At 33.8% G+C, this 20,594-nt stretch overlaps 1 protein-coding gene across 8 annotated transcripts in view; it reads right to left on the reverse strand.

Moving 5' to 3' along the window:
- CEP135 (centrosomal protein 135) overlaps positions 1–20,594 on the reverse strand; it is a 40,314-nt gene that overhangs the window by 17,547 nt on the left and 2,173 nt on the right. For 7 of the 8 annotated variants that reach the window (XR_010389065.1, XM_026093766.2, XM_026093768.2 and 4 more), the window contains exons 2-17: positions 18,451–18,613; positions 16,980–17,170; positions 15,271–15,438; positions 13,565–13,706; positions 12,900–12,984; positions 11,761–11,889; positions 9,835–10,050; positions 9,170–9,235; positions 8,579–8,729; positions 7,784–7,977; positions 7,153–7,296; positions 6,454–6,597; positions 2,955–3,032; positions 2,646–2,797; positions 274–389; positions 33–187 (exon numbers count right to left, since the gene is read on the reverse strand). Coding sequence is in view for 7 of the 8 variants with exons in the window: in XM_026093766.2 (XP_025949551.2) it covers positions 33–187; positions 274–389; positions 2,646–2,797; positions 2,955–3,032; positions 6,454–6,597; positions 7,153–7,296; positions 7,784–7,977; positions 8,579–8,729; positions 9,170–9,235; positions 9,835–10,050; positions 11,761–11,889; positions 12,900–12,984; positions 13,565–13,706; positions 15,271–15,438; positions 16,980–17,170; positions 18,451–18,563 (2,244 nt within the window). In the remaining variant the exon portion in view is untranslated. The remainder of the gene's footprint in view (positions 1–32; positions 188–273; positions 390–2,645; positions 2,798–2,954; positions 3,033–6,453; positions 6,598–7,152; positions 7,297–7,783; positions 7,978–8,578; positions 8,730–9,169; positions 9,236–9,834; positions 10,051–11,760; positions 11,890–12,899; positions 12,985–13,564; positions 13,707–15,270; positions 15,439–16,979; positions 17,171–18,450; positions 18,614–20,594) is intronic. The other variant, XM_026093769.2, reaches the window with a different exon arrangement.

A 20,594-nucleotide genomic window follows, 5' to 3' on the forward strand; every position in this document is an offset into this window, starting at 1 on the left:
GGAGTGCAAAGTAGTATTTTTGCTGCACGTACCTTATTAGCTAAGTTGTCATCTAAGCATGCAATTCTTTCCGTTTTTTCATCTACAGTTTCTTGAAGACTGTCCTTTTCTTTATCCAAAACAGTAATAGTACTTCTAAGCACACTGACTGTCTCATCCTGTGAGGTGCTCCTCTGGTTTAACCTGTCTACAAATAAAAGAATACGTATTCTTGATGTTAAAGAAGCAAATAAAAGCAAAAACAAACAGGCAAACAAACATACAAGGGGTTACCTATTTTCTCCTCTAGCTTTGCAATTCCTTCTTGAGCTGACTGCAGTTCATCCTTTTTGAGAGACAACCGGTGCTGTAAATCTTCAACAGACCTCTGGAGTTGTTCATTTAAGAGCCTGGGAAATCAATACAGAGTTGAAAAAATTTGGGAATTTTGTCAGGGTCATCAACTTCAGGCTCTTGAGCTGCATGAAGTGCTGGAACAGTTCCAGTGTAACATCATGATGGGGTTGTGCCATACTGACCAGCAGCACAGCTCTGGGAGGGAGAAGACTGTCAGGGATTGCTGAAGCCAACACCACTAGGTTGCCATGGCCCCAACAGCAAGTCCACCTCAACACCATTCCAAAATGGGGCAACTGAACCTGTGTAGAACTGCTCTGATCCTCTGAAATATTTACTTCCTCTGATTTCTGTTACTCATCTTTTTACTCTTAGCCAAGTAGCTTCTGTTACTTATGTCTTGTTACTCTTAGCCAAATAAAGATTTTAATACATAGCTTACAGCAGTGGTTACAGCCATACCACTCCACATTTTAAGAACCATAACCAAATCGACAACTGCAGTTGTGATCCTACTTTTAAGATACAGAACTGAAAGGTATATGAGACCACCTACCTACATGATTGTTTTGATTAGCAAAAAAGTATCTGAATAAACTAGAAGAAAAAATAGAAAACAAAATTCCAAAGTAATTAAATCACTTATTTTAAAAATCAGTTCAGGAAATAAAAATCCCTCTGAAGTGGCATTCCACAAGAGTTACAGAGGCTTTTCATCTTTAAAAACACCAGAATACAATTTATCTGAAGATAAAGATTGGTCTCATTCCATTTAGAGCTAAACTTCACAGAAAAAAAATGAGATGCCAAACACAATACCATGCCACCATGGACAAAGTGGAACCAAATGCTGAAAAGACTACAGTCCCGCTCCTTATCTCCCCTTTTATATATATATATGTCAATGATTTCCATTAAAACTGTAAAGGAGTCTAATAAAATATTTCACCTCTATCAATGAAGTCATGATTTTACTAACAAATACACTTACTTCCTGAAGATTTTTCAGACAACGTAGTTATTGGTACAGGATTCTTCACACTTTTGCAGTGTTACAACAATTTAAAGAAAAAAATGTTCCTTTTTAGAAAAACTGTCATGTATTTTTGTGCAAATGCTGAAAATTTTCCACAGATAAGCAGCTGTACTAAGAAAGATACAGCATAAAAAAACGTTACGTGGGTGTTTTGGCATCCATGTGATGAAAAAAAAATAACATGGGAGCCATTTTCATTTGGCAATAAACCTTCTTTGTGCAATGAGGAGCCTTAGATGAACTCCAACACGTGCCTCTGAGCATCAGCTCTTCTTAATTATCTACCCCTGCTATTGTACCATTATACAGTACAGCAATATATAATATAGTACTGTTCTGCAGTCTTTCTTGTGTCCCCCAGACCCTGGCTTGCAAAACATGCCTAAGTCCTCATCTACGACGTTACCTGTCCAGTAATGATCTCTTACATCTCATGCTCTCACTTCCACCTAAACCAGACCTCACATTTCCATTTCTCTCCAGATTTTTTCAATACTCCATTTCCACTTTCTCTAAGGCCTCTTTTTATCTCATCATGTTTAGATACTTGATGGGAGTTGTTTCTTGAAGTAACTTTAAAACAGGCCAGCAATGATGCTACCTGTTTAAATAGCCCTTTACAATACATGGGTATACTTGACCCTCTACTTTTAAGCAAGTTGGCGAAACTCGATTGGATCCCTGTGGATCATAAGATGTCAGCTCTCCAAACTGTAGTATGTTTGTGATAGCATACGAAAGAGACTGACACAGGGAAAAATGGCTCAAGTCAGATGCTGTAAGAGAATGGCTCTCCATGAACCAACCACTCAACTGCCAAACTTCAATGCCTAACACTTGGAAAAAATTCTTCAGTATAACTGAAACCTCTATAAAACTGGCATAGTTTGGTCCCACTGATGCAGCTTGTGCAGGCATCTGCCTTTGTTTTAAGAAATGGCATTTGAAAGCCCTTTAAGAAATTCCTGTTCTGCTGCATTCATAAGCAGAGAACACAGTTTTTGGAGGAAGCAATTCTAGGAGGAGGAGAAAGTTTTCACTCCCAGTTAGACAGGAAAGTTTTCTGTGTATCTGCTTACCAAAGAAGCCTAGGAGGAGCTTGCTGTGAAAAACCATCACAGCACTTTTCTTACTCATATTCACATGTCCTTAAGACAAAAACATTTTGAAGAAATTTTGAAAATAATTTAGCGTGTTTCCCCAGCTACATAGATTTAGAATAAACAAAATTATGCGAGCATCTGTGAAAGACCACATTTTGTGTTACACTTACTGAAGTGAGCAAAGCTCAGCTTTAAACTGAGAAGAATCATCTGATGTCTGGGCAAGTTTACTGGACTTCATTTTTAATTCATTTTCCAAAGAATTTATTCTTTCTTTCAGAACAGAGATTGTAGTCATTAGTTCACATCTTTCCATCTCAAACTGCAATTAAAAAAAAGACCGTTTATTTTTGTAGAAACTTTCTACAATTTTAGCTTTTAAATAAATTTAAGTTGAAAACAGTTAACAAAATTAATTGCTTCAAAAATCTATCCTATTCTAGCAGTAATAAAAGCTAACTTGCTAAAAATGCACTTACCCCTTGAATATTATTTTCCAGCTCTGAAATATCATGCTGCATCTTTGATTTTTCAAGGTTAGCTGCTTCTTGCTGAATCTGAGATAGAAGTATAGGATTATATGTAATAAGATACACATTTTTAGATTTAAGCATGATTTAAGAAAACAGTGCTCTGTATTCTTAGATGAACAATCCAATGTAAAGTTATTTCTATAAAACTACAGAGTGTAAGCTGAAAATACACCACTGCAGGTCAGTATAATATTGTTCTATATCAGTTAATCTTTTACAGGACTTTTAGAAGAAAAAGTATGTTTATATTTGATCCCAATTGAAATAATATCTGTGAGTTGTTGGAGAAAAAGTAGAGCTACAGGGTAATAGGAAAGGTAGCAAGCAAGTAGAGTTTAATGTTCTAAGTCATTTGAAATTAATTTAAGAAATTAACACTATATTTGTGCAAATACAACCTTGGAAACATGAAATGTAAGGCATATTACAAACTTAACTGGTCCTTTTCCAAGCCTATGAAGAAATCTTGTCTGGAAGGATTTGTCTGGTATCACTTCAATGCACAACTGCAGTGAGATTATTAAACAAATTCTCAAACTTCCTAAACAGCTGTGCATAATGCTTTTTTGTACAATATTCTCTTCACATATGAAGTGACAGCACTACTCCAGTTTCCTTTTCTTCCAGGAGTATCAAAACAAGATTTGTTTCAACCCTTGCTACTGCTTTTCTTTTTCAGAGAGAGGATATGCAACTAAAAAAAAAAAAACCAATGCTTTTAGCATTTTTAAATCTAGACAGGCGCTATTAAGGCCAGTATTTCTTTCTCTCAGTGCTTAACGCTTGCTTCACCAAAGAGTTAAAAATATTTGGTTTTCACCGTTTCTAGCATATGCATACATTGTTTACTGTCTGAGGTTACAGAGAAGAAAAAGTTTTCTTTTCGTTATGGGATAATGAGGCTTTAAAAGACTACAAGAAATAAAGTCCACTTTAAACTGAGGTGACATTTTGCTCAAAAAGTGTCAAAAACATTGCATTCAGCAGTGTTGCTCACTGCAGGTGTTCCAAACTATACCCATTTATTTAATTAACATATATATTTTTTGCAACTATCCACTTTCCAAAACGTACACAGAGCTCTGAAACTAAAAAGGGCTCACAACCTCTGGTTGAACTTGCATGGTTGGCTTTAGGAAAAACTTTTTAGTTGCATGTGAACATTTCTGACATAGATATCAACTAAATAACACAGGTGAAAACTAGTGTCCTTATTATATAAATTAGAGTCACTTTTCAGGTTATATCTGTACTTTGATTTAGTTATCTAAAAGTCTTTGAATTCTGACTGTCTTAATAAACAGGCACTAATTGTTTGCTAAAACTAAAGGAAAGAACCAAGCAATTTTTCTTCTTTTATTATTTAAAAGAGAAAGATTTTTGATTTCTCCCTGGAATAAGCATAAACAACAAATCTATCTGGATTATGCTTTGCACAGATTTTCAGAAGTGAAGTTTTACATGGTTATACAAAAGAACTGCTTTCAAAGTAGTTTAAGTGCAATGATGCAACCAAAAGACCTATATAGCCAAAGTTTAGGATGACATGATGTTAACTACATATCTTAAAATTCCTCACAATTCCATTTTAGCAGAAGTGATTTTGAAACAATACTTCTTGTTATTTAGGCACTGTTTATACAAATATATTTTTCTGTACATGGGCATATTTACTTTACATTTTTGCCTAGATACACTTCAAATTATCATATGGGTTTTTTAAACTGCAGTTTATAGTCACACTCTAGCTGAATTTCCCTTTATAAACGAATCTACTACTGCTGTCCTGTCTTTATAACCTAACCCTATCAATAGAAATCCAAATCACAATCAAAGTTAATATTCGTATATAACAGTAAATATTTCTGGGCTAGGGAGATAACTGTTTCTACACAAATCAATGGGAAACTCTTTCTGGATGTCAGTAGGACCTAGATTTCCTGCTCACTGTTCACAATGGGGTGTTTAAGACAAAAGTGATATTGAAGGACTATGAACAACTCAAAACAAACCTGACATTCTCATAATGTCAGATGCAAAGCATCTTAAGTAAATTTAAAAAAAGGCACAAATTTAGGCATTCAGGCATCAGGCAGGCAAAAAAAAAAAAGAGAAAAAGAAACAGATGACTATATTGCTATTATATTTTACTGGCAGGACAGGGTTTTCCTTTTTTTTTTTTTTTAAACTTTCAGAGAGCCTAGTTCTTGATGTCCTTTCACAGATGAATTTCTATGTATAATTCTTTAAAGTATAAACTAAGACTTTCCTCCTCTTCCCTCAATGGGCTTTGGTAAACACAGTTCACAATGATACACAACATCCAAAAATAAGTTCCTACTAAATACCTGTAAGTTTAAAAAAAAACACCCAAGCATCACCCAGCTATTCAAGATATTTCAACATGGTGTACACAGAAAATGCTGCTGGTCAGCTTTCTGAACAGTTGTACTACAGCAGATACTACTGAAATAACTAAATACTTTCACCTGCCAAGTTGTGCTGAAGTACACATGATCACCTACAAGAAAGGATGGAACTGGAAGCACATCTCTTCCTGTGCATGGACATGTGTTAGTACAGAAGTCAGAGTTACTCACTGCACTCTGATACACCCCAGTTCTCTATTTTGATAGTAGTAAATCAAGCTATGAAAACATCCAGTATAGTCTCTCTTGACATATGTATGCCCTTTGATCAATCCAAGAATGATGATTTTTAAAATTCTGGATTTTCAGAAAGTTTTCAAAACCTGTATACATTATAATAATGGCCCAATAATAGAGTCTAAGGGGGGAAAATAAGCACCCCAAATTGTATGCTCTTAATTCTAACTGAGTAAAACATTACACATTAATGCTAGATGTCAAAAAATCACAGTAACATCAAAATTATTACTTCTGTCAACAAGTATTTTTTTTAAGAGTTAGAAATAATGAAATTTGGCTTGCTATGCATTTATGTTTCATGGTTGAGTTATATGTCATTTAAAATATACTCTACTACAAAATAACCATCAATAACTAAAGATTAATTTGTATCAAAAAATCCATAAATTACACAGAACACAAGTCCCCAGATTGTGGGATAAGCGCTATAAGTGATACACAAGCATCTTCAAAGTGGAACATAAACAATGAAAAAGGATAAATTCTGTGGTTGGGGCTTCACATCTGGATCCTTCACATCAGGATGCCATGCTTACCTTTAGGCATTTACAGCATATTGCTCTCTCCTTATCCCCACACAGAGACTGAGATTTCATTGATAATTCAGTCAAATCACCCAGCTCTCTCAAGTGAGTTTGATATCAGACAAGTTTGAAAGTTATTGAAAAGGGGAACTGACAGACAGCCTGACAAAAACAGTATCATCAAATAAGCCAAAATTTCCTATATACCACTTCACTGAAAGCAATGAAGCTTAAAAAAAAAAAAAAAAATACCTTTAATTTTTCTCTTAGGCTTTCTTTTTCTGCCATTAGTCTTCTGAAGTCAGTCACTGCGATATCTCTTTCCTCTTCCACATGACTTTGAGAAAGTAAATTGTGTTTTGCTTCTCTTCTTAATCTGTTTAATTCACCTTGAGACTTCAAAAGTTTATTGTTTATTAGCATACATGGATTCCAATTAACACATATACACTAACAAAATGAGAGTAAGTTCAAATGTTTTTATTGTAATAGAAGTGCTATTATACTCCTGTTCTTCCCTAGACATCCAAAATCTTAATTCACAGAGGCATGAGTATCCTCCCAACAAACTTATATCGTTCCACCTACAGCCTAACTTCACTCTATTTTTCTTATCAGTTACTTCCACTTCTTGCTTGCTTCCCAACCTATATTCTCACTCTACCTTCTCATGCATTCTAATGACTCTTTCCTGATCTTTCTCCTGCTCTTTCCAAATGCCAGAACAGTAAGTTAGAATAGCTTTGCAGTTAATACTCTTTATAACACACCATTTTATTAAAAATGAACAAAAATAGCTATATATTTTATTATTCTTGGTTATATTCTAACAGGTCTATACTCCTCAAGTTCTATCATGGAGAGAAGTTTTTTTCCCCTTTTTAAATAAACAATAGTACAGAATATGTTAATTAGTTAATTCAATGCCAGTTATAAACAATCTCTTTTTACCTGCTCATAAAGAACATTTAATCTGTCTCTTTCTGCAGTCAATAATTTCACATTGGATTGAATTTCTGTCATGTGTTTTTCAAATCTGTCTAACATGGACTGTAGCTCATCTCTTTCTCTGGTGACCAATCTAAGATCTTCACTCTGCAAAGTGATTAATAAAATTTATGTTAAAATATACATTAAAATATTTGGATAATTAAGTAATAAAAGAAAGAAAAAACTCACAGTAGTAATAATACATGAAAAATACATATATAATAAATTGTAATTCCAGAACAAAGCCTGGCATTTTTGGTATAATTCAAACGATAACAGCTAATCATAAAAGTGATGAAATGAAAAACTAACAATAAAACTTCAAACATTTTCTGTTTCTTTGTCATCCAATTGTATCTATTTTAAACAAAATGATCAATAATGAATGAATGTTACTATAAAATGCGAATAGGATAATTGAGAGGAACATCAGTGAAGTTATTTTTAATTTATTTTTTGTTAATAATATAAATTAAAAGATTACTACAGTCATTTGCTGATGCTGAAGTTGAAAACACATTTGATAGATCCTTGAAGGGAACTATAGGATTTCCAATATTTTTTCAGCTTGTCTTGACAACAGGGACAGTACCTTTTCTGGAGTCCTACGGCTTGGGCTAGACCTTCGTTTTATCATTTTCTGAAGATATTCTAGTTCTCGCTTATAATAATCTCTATCATCTTCTAAAGTCTTTACAAACGCATCTAGACGAGATGGAGATTTGTCTCCTAGGGCTATACCATATCCTAATCTTATTTTTTCTGTTTCTAGGACAAGTTCTCGTTCTGCAGAAAAAGAAATAAAAACAATTAACTGTATAGGAACCCCACGAAATTCCATAAAGACATTTGCATTTGGGATGAACTAATTCCCTGCAGCAGGTCTGCTGGAAAGGACGTAAGGGTTCTGGTTCATGGTATACTAAATGTGAGTCAGCAATGCGCTCCAGCAGGAATAGAGGCCTAACAGCATATTGGGCTGTACCAACAGAGGCGTAGACTGAGGGATGTGATTATTCCCCTTTACTCAGCACTCATCAGACCACATCTACAATACTGTGTCCAGTTTTGGCCCCCCTAGTACAAGACAGGCATTGATAAACTTTGTTGGTCCTCCCCTGGACTCGCCCAGCTGGTTGGGGACCAGAGCATTTGCCTTGTGAGGAATGAGTAAGCGAACTGTGCATGTTCAGCCTGGAGAAGAGATGGCTCCAGGCAGGAACCTAATGGCAGCCTGCCAAAGCCAAGAGAAGGACTGAAGAACTACTGTGCTTTTTATCTGACACATATCAAATCTCTTACTACTATTAGCTGTATCTTAAATATGATTTTACTATCTCAAAAATTATAGAAAGATCATTTAAAGGAACCTATATTGATAATTTACCTTTTATTTCTAAGTTCCCTACTTTTTCAGACAGTCTTTGTTTCTCTTGTTCAAGCTGGTTTAACAATAGTTCAAGATTCTCTTTATCATCTGATTTTCCAAAGAGTTCTTCACTCAGTCTTTCTTTCTCTCTACGACATGAACACAACTCCTGAAATAAAAAGCAGTATTACAAAAAGTGCCAATAAAGATGTTCAGAAAAAGTTTTGTTAGACTTCACTACATAATTTAACATGGATGTTTTACACTTTAACATTTGTTGAAAGCCATCATTGTTTTTATACTAGTTTTTATTGAATCAAAGCAAGCACTACTTTTGACATACTTTGCAATCTTTCAGCTTATTTTGTGACAATATGACGTAGCTCCTTTAGCTGTTAAATTTATTACATTAGTTTAATAGAACTTTGGGGTAATATAAGTTTTCTGCTTTAAAAAAAAAAAGCAAAGTCGTGGTAATTTTTATAACAAAGGAAAGAATCATCTGGATGACTATGATAAAAGTGCTACAAACAAGACATGGTAAGTGGAAAGAGGAAATTGTATCAGGAATTTTTTGAAGATACTTCAACTGAAATTAATTTTACTTACTGACTTCAGTCTTGCTATTGTTTCTTCAAGATCCTGTATTTCACTGTGTTTTCTTTCAATTTCTTTCTATCAACCAAAATTAAGCTACATGTTAAAAGTTACATATTCAAAATGACAACAATTCCTGTGTTACCAAAAAAAAAAAAAAAGGAATCATATTATATATAAATTATTTTTGTAGGAAATAAAATAATTACTTCCTTGTAAATTGGCAGATTTTAAGTACACATATCCAGTAAAGCTCCTAAGAATTCAAAGCACATAAAATTTGTTCCATATACACACATATTCTTTTTGAATGCAGCAATTAAATGAATTACTGCATGACTTCTCAAAGGAAAAAAACATCCAAACACAAGCAACGCTTGCCTATTACATACCAATAGTTTCAAGAATCTCAGAATTTTGTTTCATACTGAGTTCATAGAAGAAAGACTAAAAATGCTTCTTAAATTAAATACAGTCACCTAATACACTAACAAGCCCAAACTGCTGTGATGAATCATCTTTCAGGAAGAAATTCTAGATAGTACTATGTAAACTGGAAAAAAAAAAATCCTTCTAATCTTCTTATACAAGTCAATATGTAGTTTGTCGTAGCTAAAAAGTATAAAACCACCTGAGAGTTGAACACAACTTTCATATCGTAAAGTGTTAGTGATTACCTTTGCTTCTCCTATTTCCTTATCTGCAGTCTCAAGCACAATCTCCTTGTGTCTTTCCAACTCCTGTGCCAAGTGGTCTATTTCATTTAGTTCTTGACACAGTTCTTCGTTTTTATTGCTTAGTTGCACTACTTCACTAGTCACATTTTGTTTAGTGTCCAACAGATCTTGAATGCGATTTTCAAGCTCTTTCTTTGTTTGCTGAAGATACTCAACCTAAAAGATATTTTTCATTAAAACATTAATATGTATTGTCAAACAAGATAGTAAGAGATCCTCCAGATCTTCCAAAATAGTCTCTCTACCTCGTAATAAAAAAAAAAAGACATTCTGTTAAAAAATGGCAATATTTTCTATTTTTAGAACACAATAACTATCAACATGGAAAAATGATTTTATAAAGGTGCACAGTGAAGGAATTCACTACTGCACCATGTTCTTTGTATAACCTACCAAAACGTGAGGTTTATTCTAAAAATGTAAAGTACTGAAAAGCAGAGACCTGCATAGAAACCTGTGCCAGGCATCAGTCCAGTAGACCTAGTGTATTCAAAGCTTTCCTAAATTACCCAAGATGTGAGGAAAGTTTCTTCTGTCCACTTTTCTGGTATATTAGTTGGGCTTAGCCTCATCATTACTCTTTCATGAAAATGAAGCTTTATCAGATTCCTAAGACCTATCTTGCCCCCAACACATCTCAACATCTTAAACACAACATCCCCAGAAATCCTGCTCTACAGATATTCTGTTTTTGACAGTGTATTTCCCTCAGTAAATGGAAGAGAAGATGGGGACATATAGCAGGAGGAAAAACACATATACAATAAATTAAACTATCCAGGGAAATGGGAGCCTGAAATATCTTGAATATATATGTACCTCAGGATAACAGAGGTGCTGTCACTTCCATCTCAGCATCGTTTTCCCCAAAACTCCAGAAGGAACTATTACTGTAGACAGGAAAGCAAGCCTGAGCCCTTTTACATTCACAAATACTACTTTGGGGAGATATCCATCCATATCCAGAGAGTGGAAGTGGTATATTGGCACCAAGACGGAAAAAATAGACTTGCTGGACCGAAACTGGCTTTATGCTGCTACTCTCTGTGCAGCATGACTTACTAACTCAGGATCACCGAACATAGCTGTACTGCTTCCAAAGTCATAGCTCATCTGTATTCTTGCAGCACTGAACCCAAGCTAATAAGCTCTGCAACTCGACTCTGCAAGCCACTGCACATCATGCACCACTGGTATACAAAAAAAAACTCAGCTGGAAAAACAGAATTGATGGTGTGTATACATGGATGGGCTTTACTTGATCTGTAGTCTAGCATGCCCTACATTTCATTTAGAAATCCTTATTCTGAGACCAATACTGAATGTGTGCCACTATGCACACTGAACATAACCATTCGTATCTCAAGCTTATTCTTTCCTTGCAAGTCTATGTCAGAGGAAAGGTGAGGACCATTTCAATTCAACAAGTAGGATCCCCCACTATCTCATGGGATTACCTGCAGGACTACTCCTCATCATATATATATTTACACACTGTCAGTTTCTAAAATATAAACAGAATGTACAAAAAACCACAAAGTTTTGAAAAGAAAATAAATCTTTTCAAACTTAGTCAAAACAGTTTATTATATAGAAATTTTCTGAATACTCTTAGATGAACATTACTATACACACATGTGAATTCCTTTTTTTTAAATGAAAAACTTTCTAAGATTTTTAAACTAAGAACTGAAATGTCTTTAAATAGGAAACACTGTTATTGAAAAAGCAAAGCAAGTTAAACTGAGTTTATATCCAACAGCGATTTTTTTTAAAAAGAGCTGGAAAGGTTTTTTTTTTTTGTTTGTTTTTGTAAGATTGCCAGTACTTTTAGCTTTCACTAACCACCAATAATAAATCCATTACCTGTAAATTTAAATGGGCAATAAGCTTCTCATTACTTTTACTCCTTGATTCCAGAGATATAACATCATGAGAGCGACCGCCATCCAATGCTAGCACTAGACGCTCTATTTCTTTATCTCTTAGCTCAACCTTTGAGGAAAAAACATTAGTCCTTTATTATCTTCTACACTGTTTTACAGATTTGTTCAAATAAACACTTATGTAGCATTCAGTAAGAAAAGATGCACCCAATAATGTCATGTTTCTTTTTAATATCCAATTATTTTTGATTTCTGGATTTTGCTGAACAAAGAGATTTCTTTGAAATAAAAATAAGTGAATCAAAGGTAAAAGCTAGGTTTGCGAAAAAATACTGAAAAAGATTCTTATCAGATTATTTGCTTGAAGAGAAACCAACAGCTTTCATTTAAAGTGAAACTAATAGATGTTCTAAATTAACCACCTGAGGCTAGCATTTAAATTTGCGGAACCAGCTTTTAAACCAGATAATTCTGTTCAGTGACTATATCAGTGTGAAAAACAGGGAAAATTAGAAGAGGAAAACCAAGCTGAGAACAAAAGAGGATTGTGTCCAATAATCCCCAAATATTGAAAGATATAATAACACAAGAACAACCAGTGTGATTTCCTCATTTAAAGATAATACACACCTTATTGATCCATTCTAATTAAATATTGTAAGATCTGTTGGCCATAGATTAATTTTAAAAACTCAAAATTCAAAAACTATAACTGGTCGAAACTGTGAAAAAATACACATATATCCTTCTAGCGTATCTGTAAATCAGATCATGATTTTCAAGCAATTGATGAGTATGCACTAAAAAACCCTCAACACACAGAAACTCTACTTACAATTCTCAAAAATACGCCTTTCAATGTAAATTTTAATATGCAAAATACATTAACAAGAGCAGTAGGAGTATCACTGCATTTAAAAGTATTTTAGTATTGCTGGTGTCTCAAAAAGTATAAAATCAAAAAAGTGCAGAGGAAAGAAATAACTCAATTTATGGGATTTAAAATAAATGTTTTTCACAAGACCTTCAATGCTTTCCACTGAGGTTAATATACAAATTATAATCAAGGCTATCGCAATGACTAATACAGCCAAATAATAAAAAATCCTGTAAGCATACCTGTTTGCTATAATTTTTCATTCCACGTTCAGATATCTCCAATTTTTCCTGTAGTTCTGTTACTTCTGACTGAAGTTCATGAATTCTGAAATGTAGTAATACATTGTATACATGGATTCATGGAAAAATTATACATGCATAACAATTCGGCATTAGTATTATCTCTTTGCTTCCCCAAAAAAGTTTCAATAACAAAAAAGTTTTTTTAATGCAAAGTATTAATGAGGAAAATGTTGTTTGAGATATATTCAAAATAAGAAAATCAGAAATAAATTTTTTAAATTGATCTGAGCCTCTCAATACAGGGCCCCAAGCCCGTATTACATAATCAAGATTACTACAGACTTCCAAAATAAATACACTTTGCAAATAAAATTACACCTAGTTTCTTTCTAGAATACCTGATTTAAAAATTGGTATAACAGTAAAACCAATAAAGAAATCTTAAGAGAAATTCTTTAAGGAAGTAAGCAGCTTATTAAATACTCATTGCAACTTTGCCATAGGCAGCACTGTCAATCACAAAGCAGAATCCTACCTAAGAACTTGAAACAACATGAAACACCATCTCACCTCTGAAAGGCAGAAGAGAAAAAAAAAAAAAAAAAAAAGAAATCACAGCAGCAGATATTTAACATTTATAATTTAAAAATTACTTAAGTTACCGATTATCAGCCACCTGAAGAAGGTCTGCAATATAAGGGTCCTCTGGCTGAGGAACTGGATAGGCACTAATACCTGATGGGGGGACAGGTTGGTCTATCTGCATGCGTTGACGTCTGAATGGAATGCTTCTTTTTCTGCCACCTAAAAAAGCCCAAACCCAAACATTTTACTTGAAATGAAAACAAGGGACTCTCTATATTTTATATATAAAGAAAATTCATATTTATTCAGCTACTTCTGAACTGGCATGTTCCATCATTTTATCCTAGTGATGTAAGCTGGTGAAAGTTCTACGTGGCTAACAACGCCATTCTTGACGGTTAGTATCAGTTTTGTCACAATCCACCTTTAAAATAAGGAAATATGTGAATTCCAGCATAATTAATTTCCCTGAATATTTAGGTTCCTAAATATTCTACAGCTCCAAGTTGTAGAATTTGTTACTGTTTAACCTTCCCTCCAGTTTAAACAGTAGCTGTAAGCATTGGACTCTACAAAATGCTACAGAAAAAAAGATTTTGGCTTTTTAGAGGAAGAAAAACCACTATTTAGCAACCTAGACAAAAGTAAGAAGATAGAGAACAGGAGAAGTAAGTAGACAAAAGACAATTTATTAGTAGGAGAGGGGCTAGGAAAGTGGGTGATTGACCAGTACAGTAACCAGTTCCACTGGCAGTTAAAGAAAGCAACTAAAAAAGTTAAAACATCACAAAAATCATTTTGTTTTCACAGTTAAGAATTATTTTATGACTTCTGCATTGTTTATTAATATTTCTTTTCCTTCTAGTCTCTTGTCATTTCAGCAAATTAATAAATTTGCATCATAGACATATCAAAGCAGAGTAGGTTATTTGCTTGAATGCAAAATAAAACATAATACTATTTCCAGAGGGAACAATTACTTCTCATTACACAAATAAATAATATCACACTATATGCAGTGATGGAAAAATCCCAGGAGACAGAGGAGTAAGTATGAACAAAGACACAGAAAAAGGTGTAACACAGCATCTTTGAAGTGAAAGATACGAAATGCAAAAAGATGTTTAAAAAAAAAAAAGTATTTTTTTCCCCTAACTACATACTAATTTCTTTCAGATCCCAAAACTACACAGGTGATCAAATGACTAAGACAGAAAAGACTTAGCTTCAAAATTTCACAAAATACTTCTCATTATTTCCCTTAATTTGAAAAAAAAAAGACAAAGAAAAGAAAGCAAAGGAGAAAGAAACTGATCTAAAAGTTACATCCAGTACATTTCAATTTATCGAAAGACACTTTAAATGTTGTTAGCTTTCCAGAGGGTTGGATTATTTGTTTGTAACCTGCTACTGCTGGATCTTGATTACAAAAATCTGAATTAGTTACTCACATATCATCAGTTAACTGTCAAGAAGATCCAAGCATCAAACAGGACCTGCCTCTGACTAAGTTAGCGGCAGCATTAGAAAACTAGCTGTTGATTGAGCTTTCCAGTCATGTTTTAACTTAATAGTCTTCTATTGACTCCAGGTTCTTATTCAAATCTGCCTATACCACAACCAGACCTCAGAGTCAAAAGTTTCGAAAGGTAATGTCATTGTGCTGGACAGTGTTATTTTATTGTAATAAGCCCTCTTTTTATACAAAAAGAAGATAATGTCTGAAAGAACCAAAAAAAAAACCTACAGAAAAGTAAAAATATCTATGATTATTTACACTTACCTGGTGTTTGCACCACTGCTTGTAAATTCTTCTCCTGAAGCTGTTGAATTTTTTCAGTCTTGGCTTTGTTTTCTTTTTCCAGCATTTTAATTTTATGCAGGTACTGGTTATTCAGAAATTTCAAGTCAGATGTTTCATGTTCAACCTTCCTTAAGGTAGCTTTCAAATCTTTTATGGGGAGGGGAAAAAGAAAAAAAGTAGTATTATCCTTATCATTCATTATTATTCTTCCTCATAGCATCAATATAGACATATAACAATCCTATGTTCTTTTCCGTAGGATGAATTTTTCCAATGTCCTAAATATTGCATGTAGCTTTTATATTCTTTTACAGATAACTCTAATAACTCTTCTCCAGCATTTCTAGTTCTGCCAAATTGTTGAGAATATAAGAGTAAAAAGTCTGAACTTCTGTTTTGCACTCATTTTATGTACTTGCTATACTTGCACTGCTCCCCTTGATTTAGAAGAATTCTTGGCACAGCTACCTATGTCATATTGCAATAGCTAGATACGGGTATCTATTCTCTCTTGCCCTGGTCAGTCTAACTCCACATGATGGCAAATGGAGACACACGGACTACTGTGACTGCCCCATGTCAAAAAAACATAGCCTTTGTACAGAAGATTAAGCTGTGCAAGACAGAACTGTATTTTGCTAGTAGAGGAAAAAATGTCTTAACCTTGTGATGAATTACTACTTACAGCACCAACAATAAACAAATAACCTCAGTAAGCAGAATTATTTAACTATGGATTTATATTCTTTACCTTACAGCATAATCACTTTGGGTTTCCCTTCATGTTCCTATCACTACCCACCTCAGAACTCTTCCCTGCCTTTTATGTTGCTTAGCCAGCAGGCCAATAAAAAAAGAGCTTGTGCTGCAGTTAGTGTCTACCTAGATGTGTTGACTGGCCAGAAGGCCGCTGTCGGAGTTCTCCCTCCCTTTTCATGTTAAGTAGCAGCTCTCTTCTCTACCATCCTGGGTTTTGGGGGAGGGGGGGTTCAAGGAGGGCAGGAGAGGGCTTTTTTTTTTTCCCCTCCTTCCAAAAATCCTGTAGGACCTTGGTATGGTTAGAGATTTCAACTCCCCTATCATATATGGGTGAAGCTGCTCAATAGGGTCAAAAGTTACCAAAAATAATAGACAGACAGCATAATCACAAGAGCTTTGTTTCATTAAGAAATCAAACTAAAGAAGCGAGATTTATCAACATATTAACTGTCATAACTTTTGCTGCTTCCGTGACTTTGGCTTTAAAAACCTCAGTGCTTTCTTTTAAAAGAATGAATTAATTTTGTATCAGCTGAGTGAAATATTGTAAAAGAGAACTAAAAAAGGACTATACATACATATACACACACACACACACAAAAATAAGTATGTATTTATATATATTTATACAAATAAAAACCCTTTGTAGAATAAAGGCACATTTTACAACAGTATTTCTGTATTTTAATTAAAAAGTAGGATTTCAAGATATGGAAGTATACGTGAAAAGGTTCAAACGGTTTCATGCTTAATTAAAACAACGAAGTGCAGGAAAAGCTCAAAAGCTTTTTAACTGGAACAGGAATATCTGTACATGAACCTCAATTCACACACATAAATACACATATGTGAATTTGTGGGTCAGGGATTTGTCCACAATTTTATTTTGACACTAAAGGATCAAAAAAGCATCACAATTTTTATATTACCTTTAACATGACGATCCGATTGCTCTTTCAACTTTAGTATTTCTAAATGGAGTTCATTATTTTCCCTGGTAAGTTTAGCATTCTCTGTTTTATAAGGTTCCAAAATAGCATCATAATTGCTGCATTCTTTTTCAATCTTTCCAGCAGATAACTTTGCACTGCGCAGGCTCTCTGTTGTATGGACAAGGTCACTAGAATCAAGGAACATGAGACACGTTAGAAATGTTATCAAACTTTAAATTGCAGATGCAATTTTTTATTTTGACCTTTAGGAAAAAAAACTGTTGACCATATTGTCCTTCTTTGAACCCATTTGTTCTACAGTAAAAGAGAATATTCATAACATTCATATAAGAAAAACTGAAAGATTGGAATCATTCAGTTAAAGTAAACAAGAAAGGACAGGACAAATATGCAAAACGAATTCAAGATATGGAAAAAGCATATAAAGAGCTTGCATCTGATGATCGAGTAAACTCTCTTTTCTACATAGAGAAATTCAAAACTGACAAGTTAATTTTTTTCCTCCAAACACTACTTAAGTTGTAGTACCGCTAACCACAGCAGAAAGTTCCCATAAACACAGGAATCAAAAACATCAGAAGGCTACTGCTACCTATGTGGAGATCAAAAGCTACATAAGAGATTAGTGATAAGTAGCTATAAACATTTTTGTGAAAATAATATCAAAATCAATGACTAAAAGATTAAACTTATCTGTTAAATATCAGAATGAGACTTAATGTGGAAGACAGAACTTTATACAGGCAGATGTGAAATAATCTTTCATCTGTATTAGATGCTAAGTAGCACTAGAACCAGAATATTAACCCGAGAGCATATTCAGTCAAATATAATGGGATTACCATGGAAATTACTATGTTCCTAATGGCATCGAAGCCATGAAATGGCAGAAATATTAAGGTCACCTGAAAGCTTGGTCTTCTTCTGTTATGTTATCTATAACAACTGCAGAGACAGCAAATTTGAGCATATACTTCTCCAAATGGAATCATAAAAAACTGAGCTGTGAACATTTTCTCTTCAGTCACAGTTCAGACATCAGCAAATGTGACCAGTTGTAAGTGTGTCTTTTAATCACATATCAATAGTAGCTATTATCTTAGAAAACTATTAGTATATAAAAGAGAACTCTCATATAGGTCTATTATATAGTTATTTAACTCTTATATAAGAGAACTATCAGTTCTCTTAAGAGGCTAAATGTAGGATTTTCTTAGACCATAAACCTTAAAACTATCTAACAATTCTACCAATTTAAATTAAACCTTAAGATGTTCTCATTGCTTAAGCAAATCCATCTGACCTCCTCAGACACACAGGAACAAAACATTAGCTTTGAGATAACATTACTTAAAAATAATCCTCAGACTAAGCATTTTCACTTATATGTCATAATCAAAAAATGCATATGACTATTATGTTTTTTAGCAAATCCCATTTTGAATACCTAAAAAGCTTTTCCACCAGAGGTAAGCTCTCCACTCCCAACGGTTGCCGATAGCCCAGTTGATCTAGACGTTTCCTGAGATTAATGAACTTTCGCTCTGCAGCTGTGGTCATTGCAAACACACCTCAAACTTGCTTTCTTGCACTCAAGAAAAACAGGTCACCTGCAAAAGATTGTCTGTTACAGCATTTATCCTTTAAAACGACAGTAATACTGAAAACAATAATGGTAAATTTGGAAAACTGTTTTTTGTGTAGGAAATATATAAGCATGTTCTTAAAAATGTAGGTAAATCAAAACAACTAAAACTGTTAGAAAAATTTTTACACATTTCTTTACAAAGATGTATTTATCTTGAAAATTAATTGTTTCTATCCGAGCATTTCATAACATTTTATAATATGAACATAAAATTCTCTTTCCAGGCTGTAAGAACTGAATTCTGAAAAGATTTTACTATGGGAAGATGACAAAATCAGTGGATTCTGATTCTTTGAATCACAGTCATCACGGTATCTTCCACAAACCAAACTGACGGATCATTTTCCAAAATCCCCTATACATTTTTTTCCTTATATAAACTTTACTTATTAAGCCAATCCTTTGTAAAAATGTAAAAAAACGTAAAATTTTGAAGACAGATTAACTGTCTGATTAGATGTAATTAGATTAGATGGAATATTAAAGCTGATGTTTCTCAAATACATGAAAACATATCTCCTCAACAGTTAGTAATATTTTAGAAAACTAATTATTTCTGTAGAACATTTCCCTCGTGTTTCTTCAGAAGCTGCAGTATTAACCTGCTCTTTACGCAGAAGACCACAGCAGCCAAACTACTAATCAGAGGAAGCATTGTTTGCAGCTCATATACAGGTGAAAGAATATAAACTATATATACCATGCCGTTTCACAATCCCCCAGATTTTAAAACAGAATGAGGAAAAAAAATATGCAAGTATTTAAAATAAAATTATTTATTAATAATAAAGTTAGAAAACAAAGGAGTTTCTCATGTCTGAGGCTGGAAAGGAAGATTTCATCTAATTGTATCAAAACAATACAAATAGGTCTAGCAACAGGACTAGGTCTAGCAGCCAGGCACTGCTCAAGAGATTAGAGAAAATCACCACTCTTGTAAGCACAGCATCTGTTCCTCAGACTACCAAAACACTCATTTGAAGAGGGTCAGGATATTGAGATATTAAAGGGCAACAGCATGGAGAACAATTCCTTACATATTGTACTGGGTTGGTTGAAGGAGGAGGAACATTTCCTTCCACAAACCAGTAAAGGACAATATTAAGTCATTCTTCTAAATGCTCTTCATTCTCCTTTGGCAGCCAAAGAGAAAAGCTGTAAGCTATGACTTTGGTATTTCTGCATTCACATTGAGGATTCTTTATGTTGAATTCAAAAAAGCAGTGATTGCGTGACTATGTCTAGATCTCATCTCAGGAATCCACCTTACATTACTTACTAGAGAAGTAAGCTAGTAACTCTTGAGCACATTCTCTCTTTAAGAATCATATCAGTTAAAAAGATGAATTTTTATTATCGCATCAAAAAGCACCTAGTAACTTCTCCATCGAGAAAACACAGCTTTCTTGAGATATAAAGCAAATAAAAGAACTGCTGTACTGATTCAGTAGAAACTAAGATCAGTCTGGCCCAATACCCTGCATCTCTGACGGTAATGACAGTGAAAGTATAAAACATAAATAAGAGGAAGATGTGCCTCATGTTTATTTATCTTCTTTTTCTATAACCTTATAGCATAGAGACTTTGTGAGTCTGAAGTTGCACCCAAATCATTATGGTAATAGCGCCTGACAGATCTTTCTTCCATGTCTAACTGTTTTTAGAGTCTTTAGCATGTTTATATCCAAACATCTGATGGCAATGAATTCTTGATTTAAACTGTACATCTGGAAAAGTATATATCCTTTTGTTTTAAACTTGGCATATGATGAATTCATGGCGACTCTTATTTTTTTAATTACTATAATTACTATATTACTATATATACTATATTACTATAAGACATACTAAATAACTGTTACTTAGTCATGTTCTCAGTCATTCATGATGGTATATTTAGCATATCCCTCCCCAGTAATTTATTTTCCAGAATTTTCTGGTAG

This window comes from Dromaius novaehollandiae, chromosome 4 (assembly GCF_036370855.1).
Source record: "Dromaius novaehollandiae isolate bDroNov1 chromosome 4, bDroNov1.hap1, whole genome shotgun sequence".
Classification (NCBI taxonomy): domain Eukaryota; kingdom Metazoa; phylum Chordata; class Aves; order Casuariiformes; family Dromaiidae; genus Dromaius; species Dromaius novaehollandiae.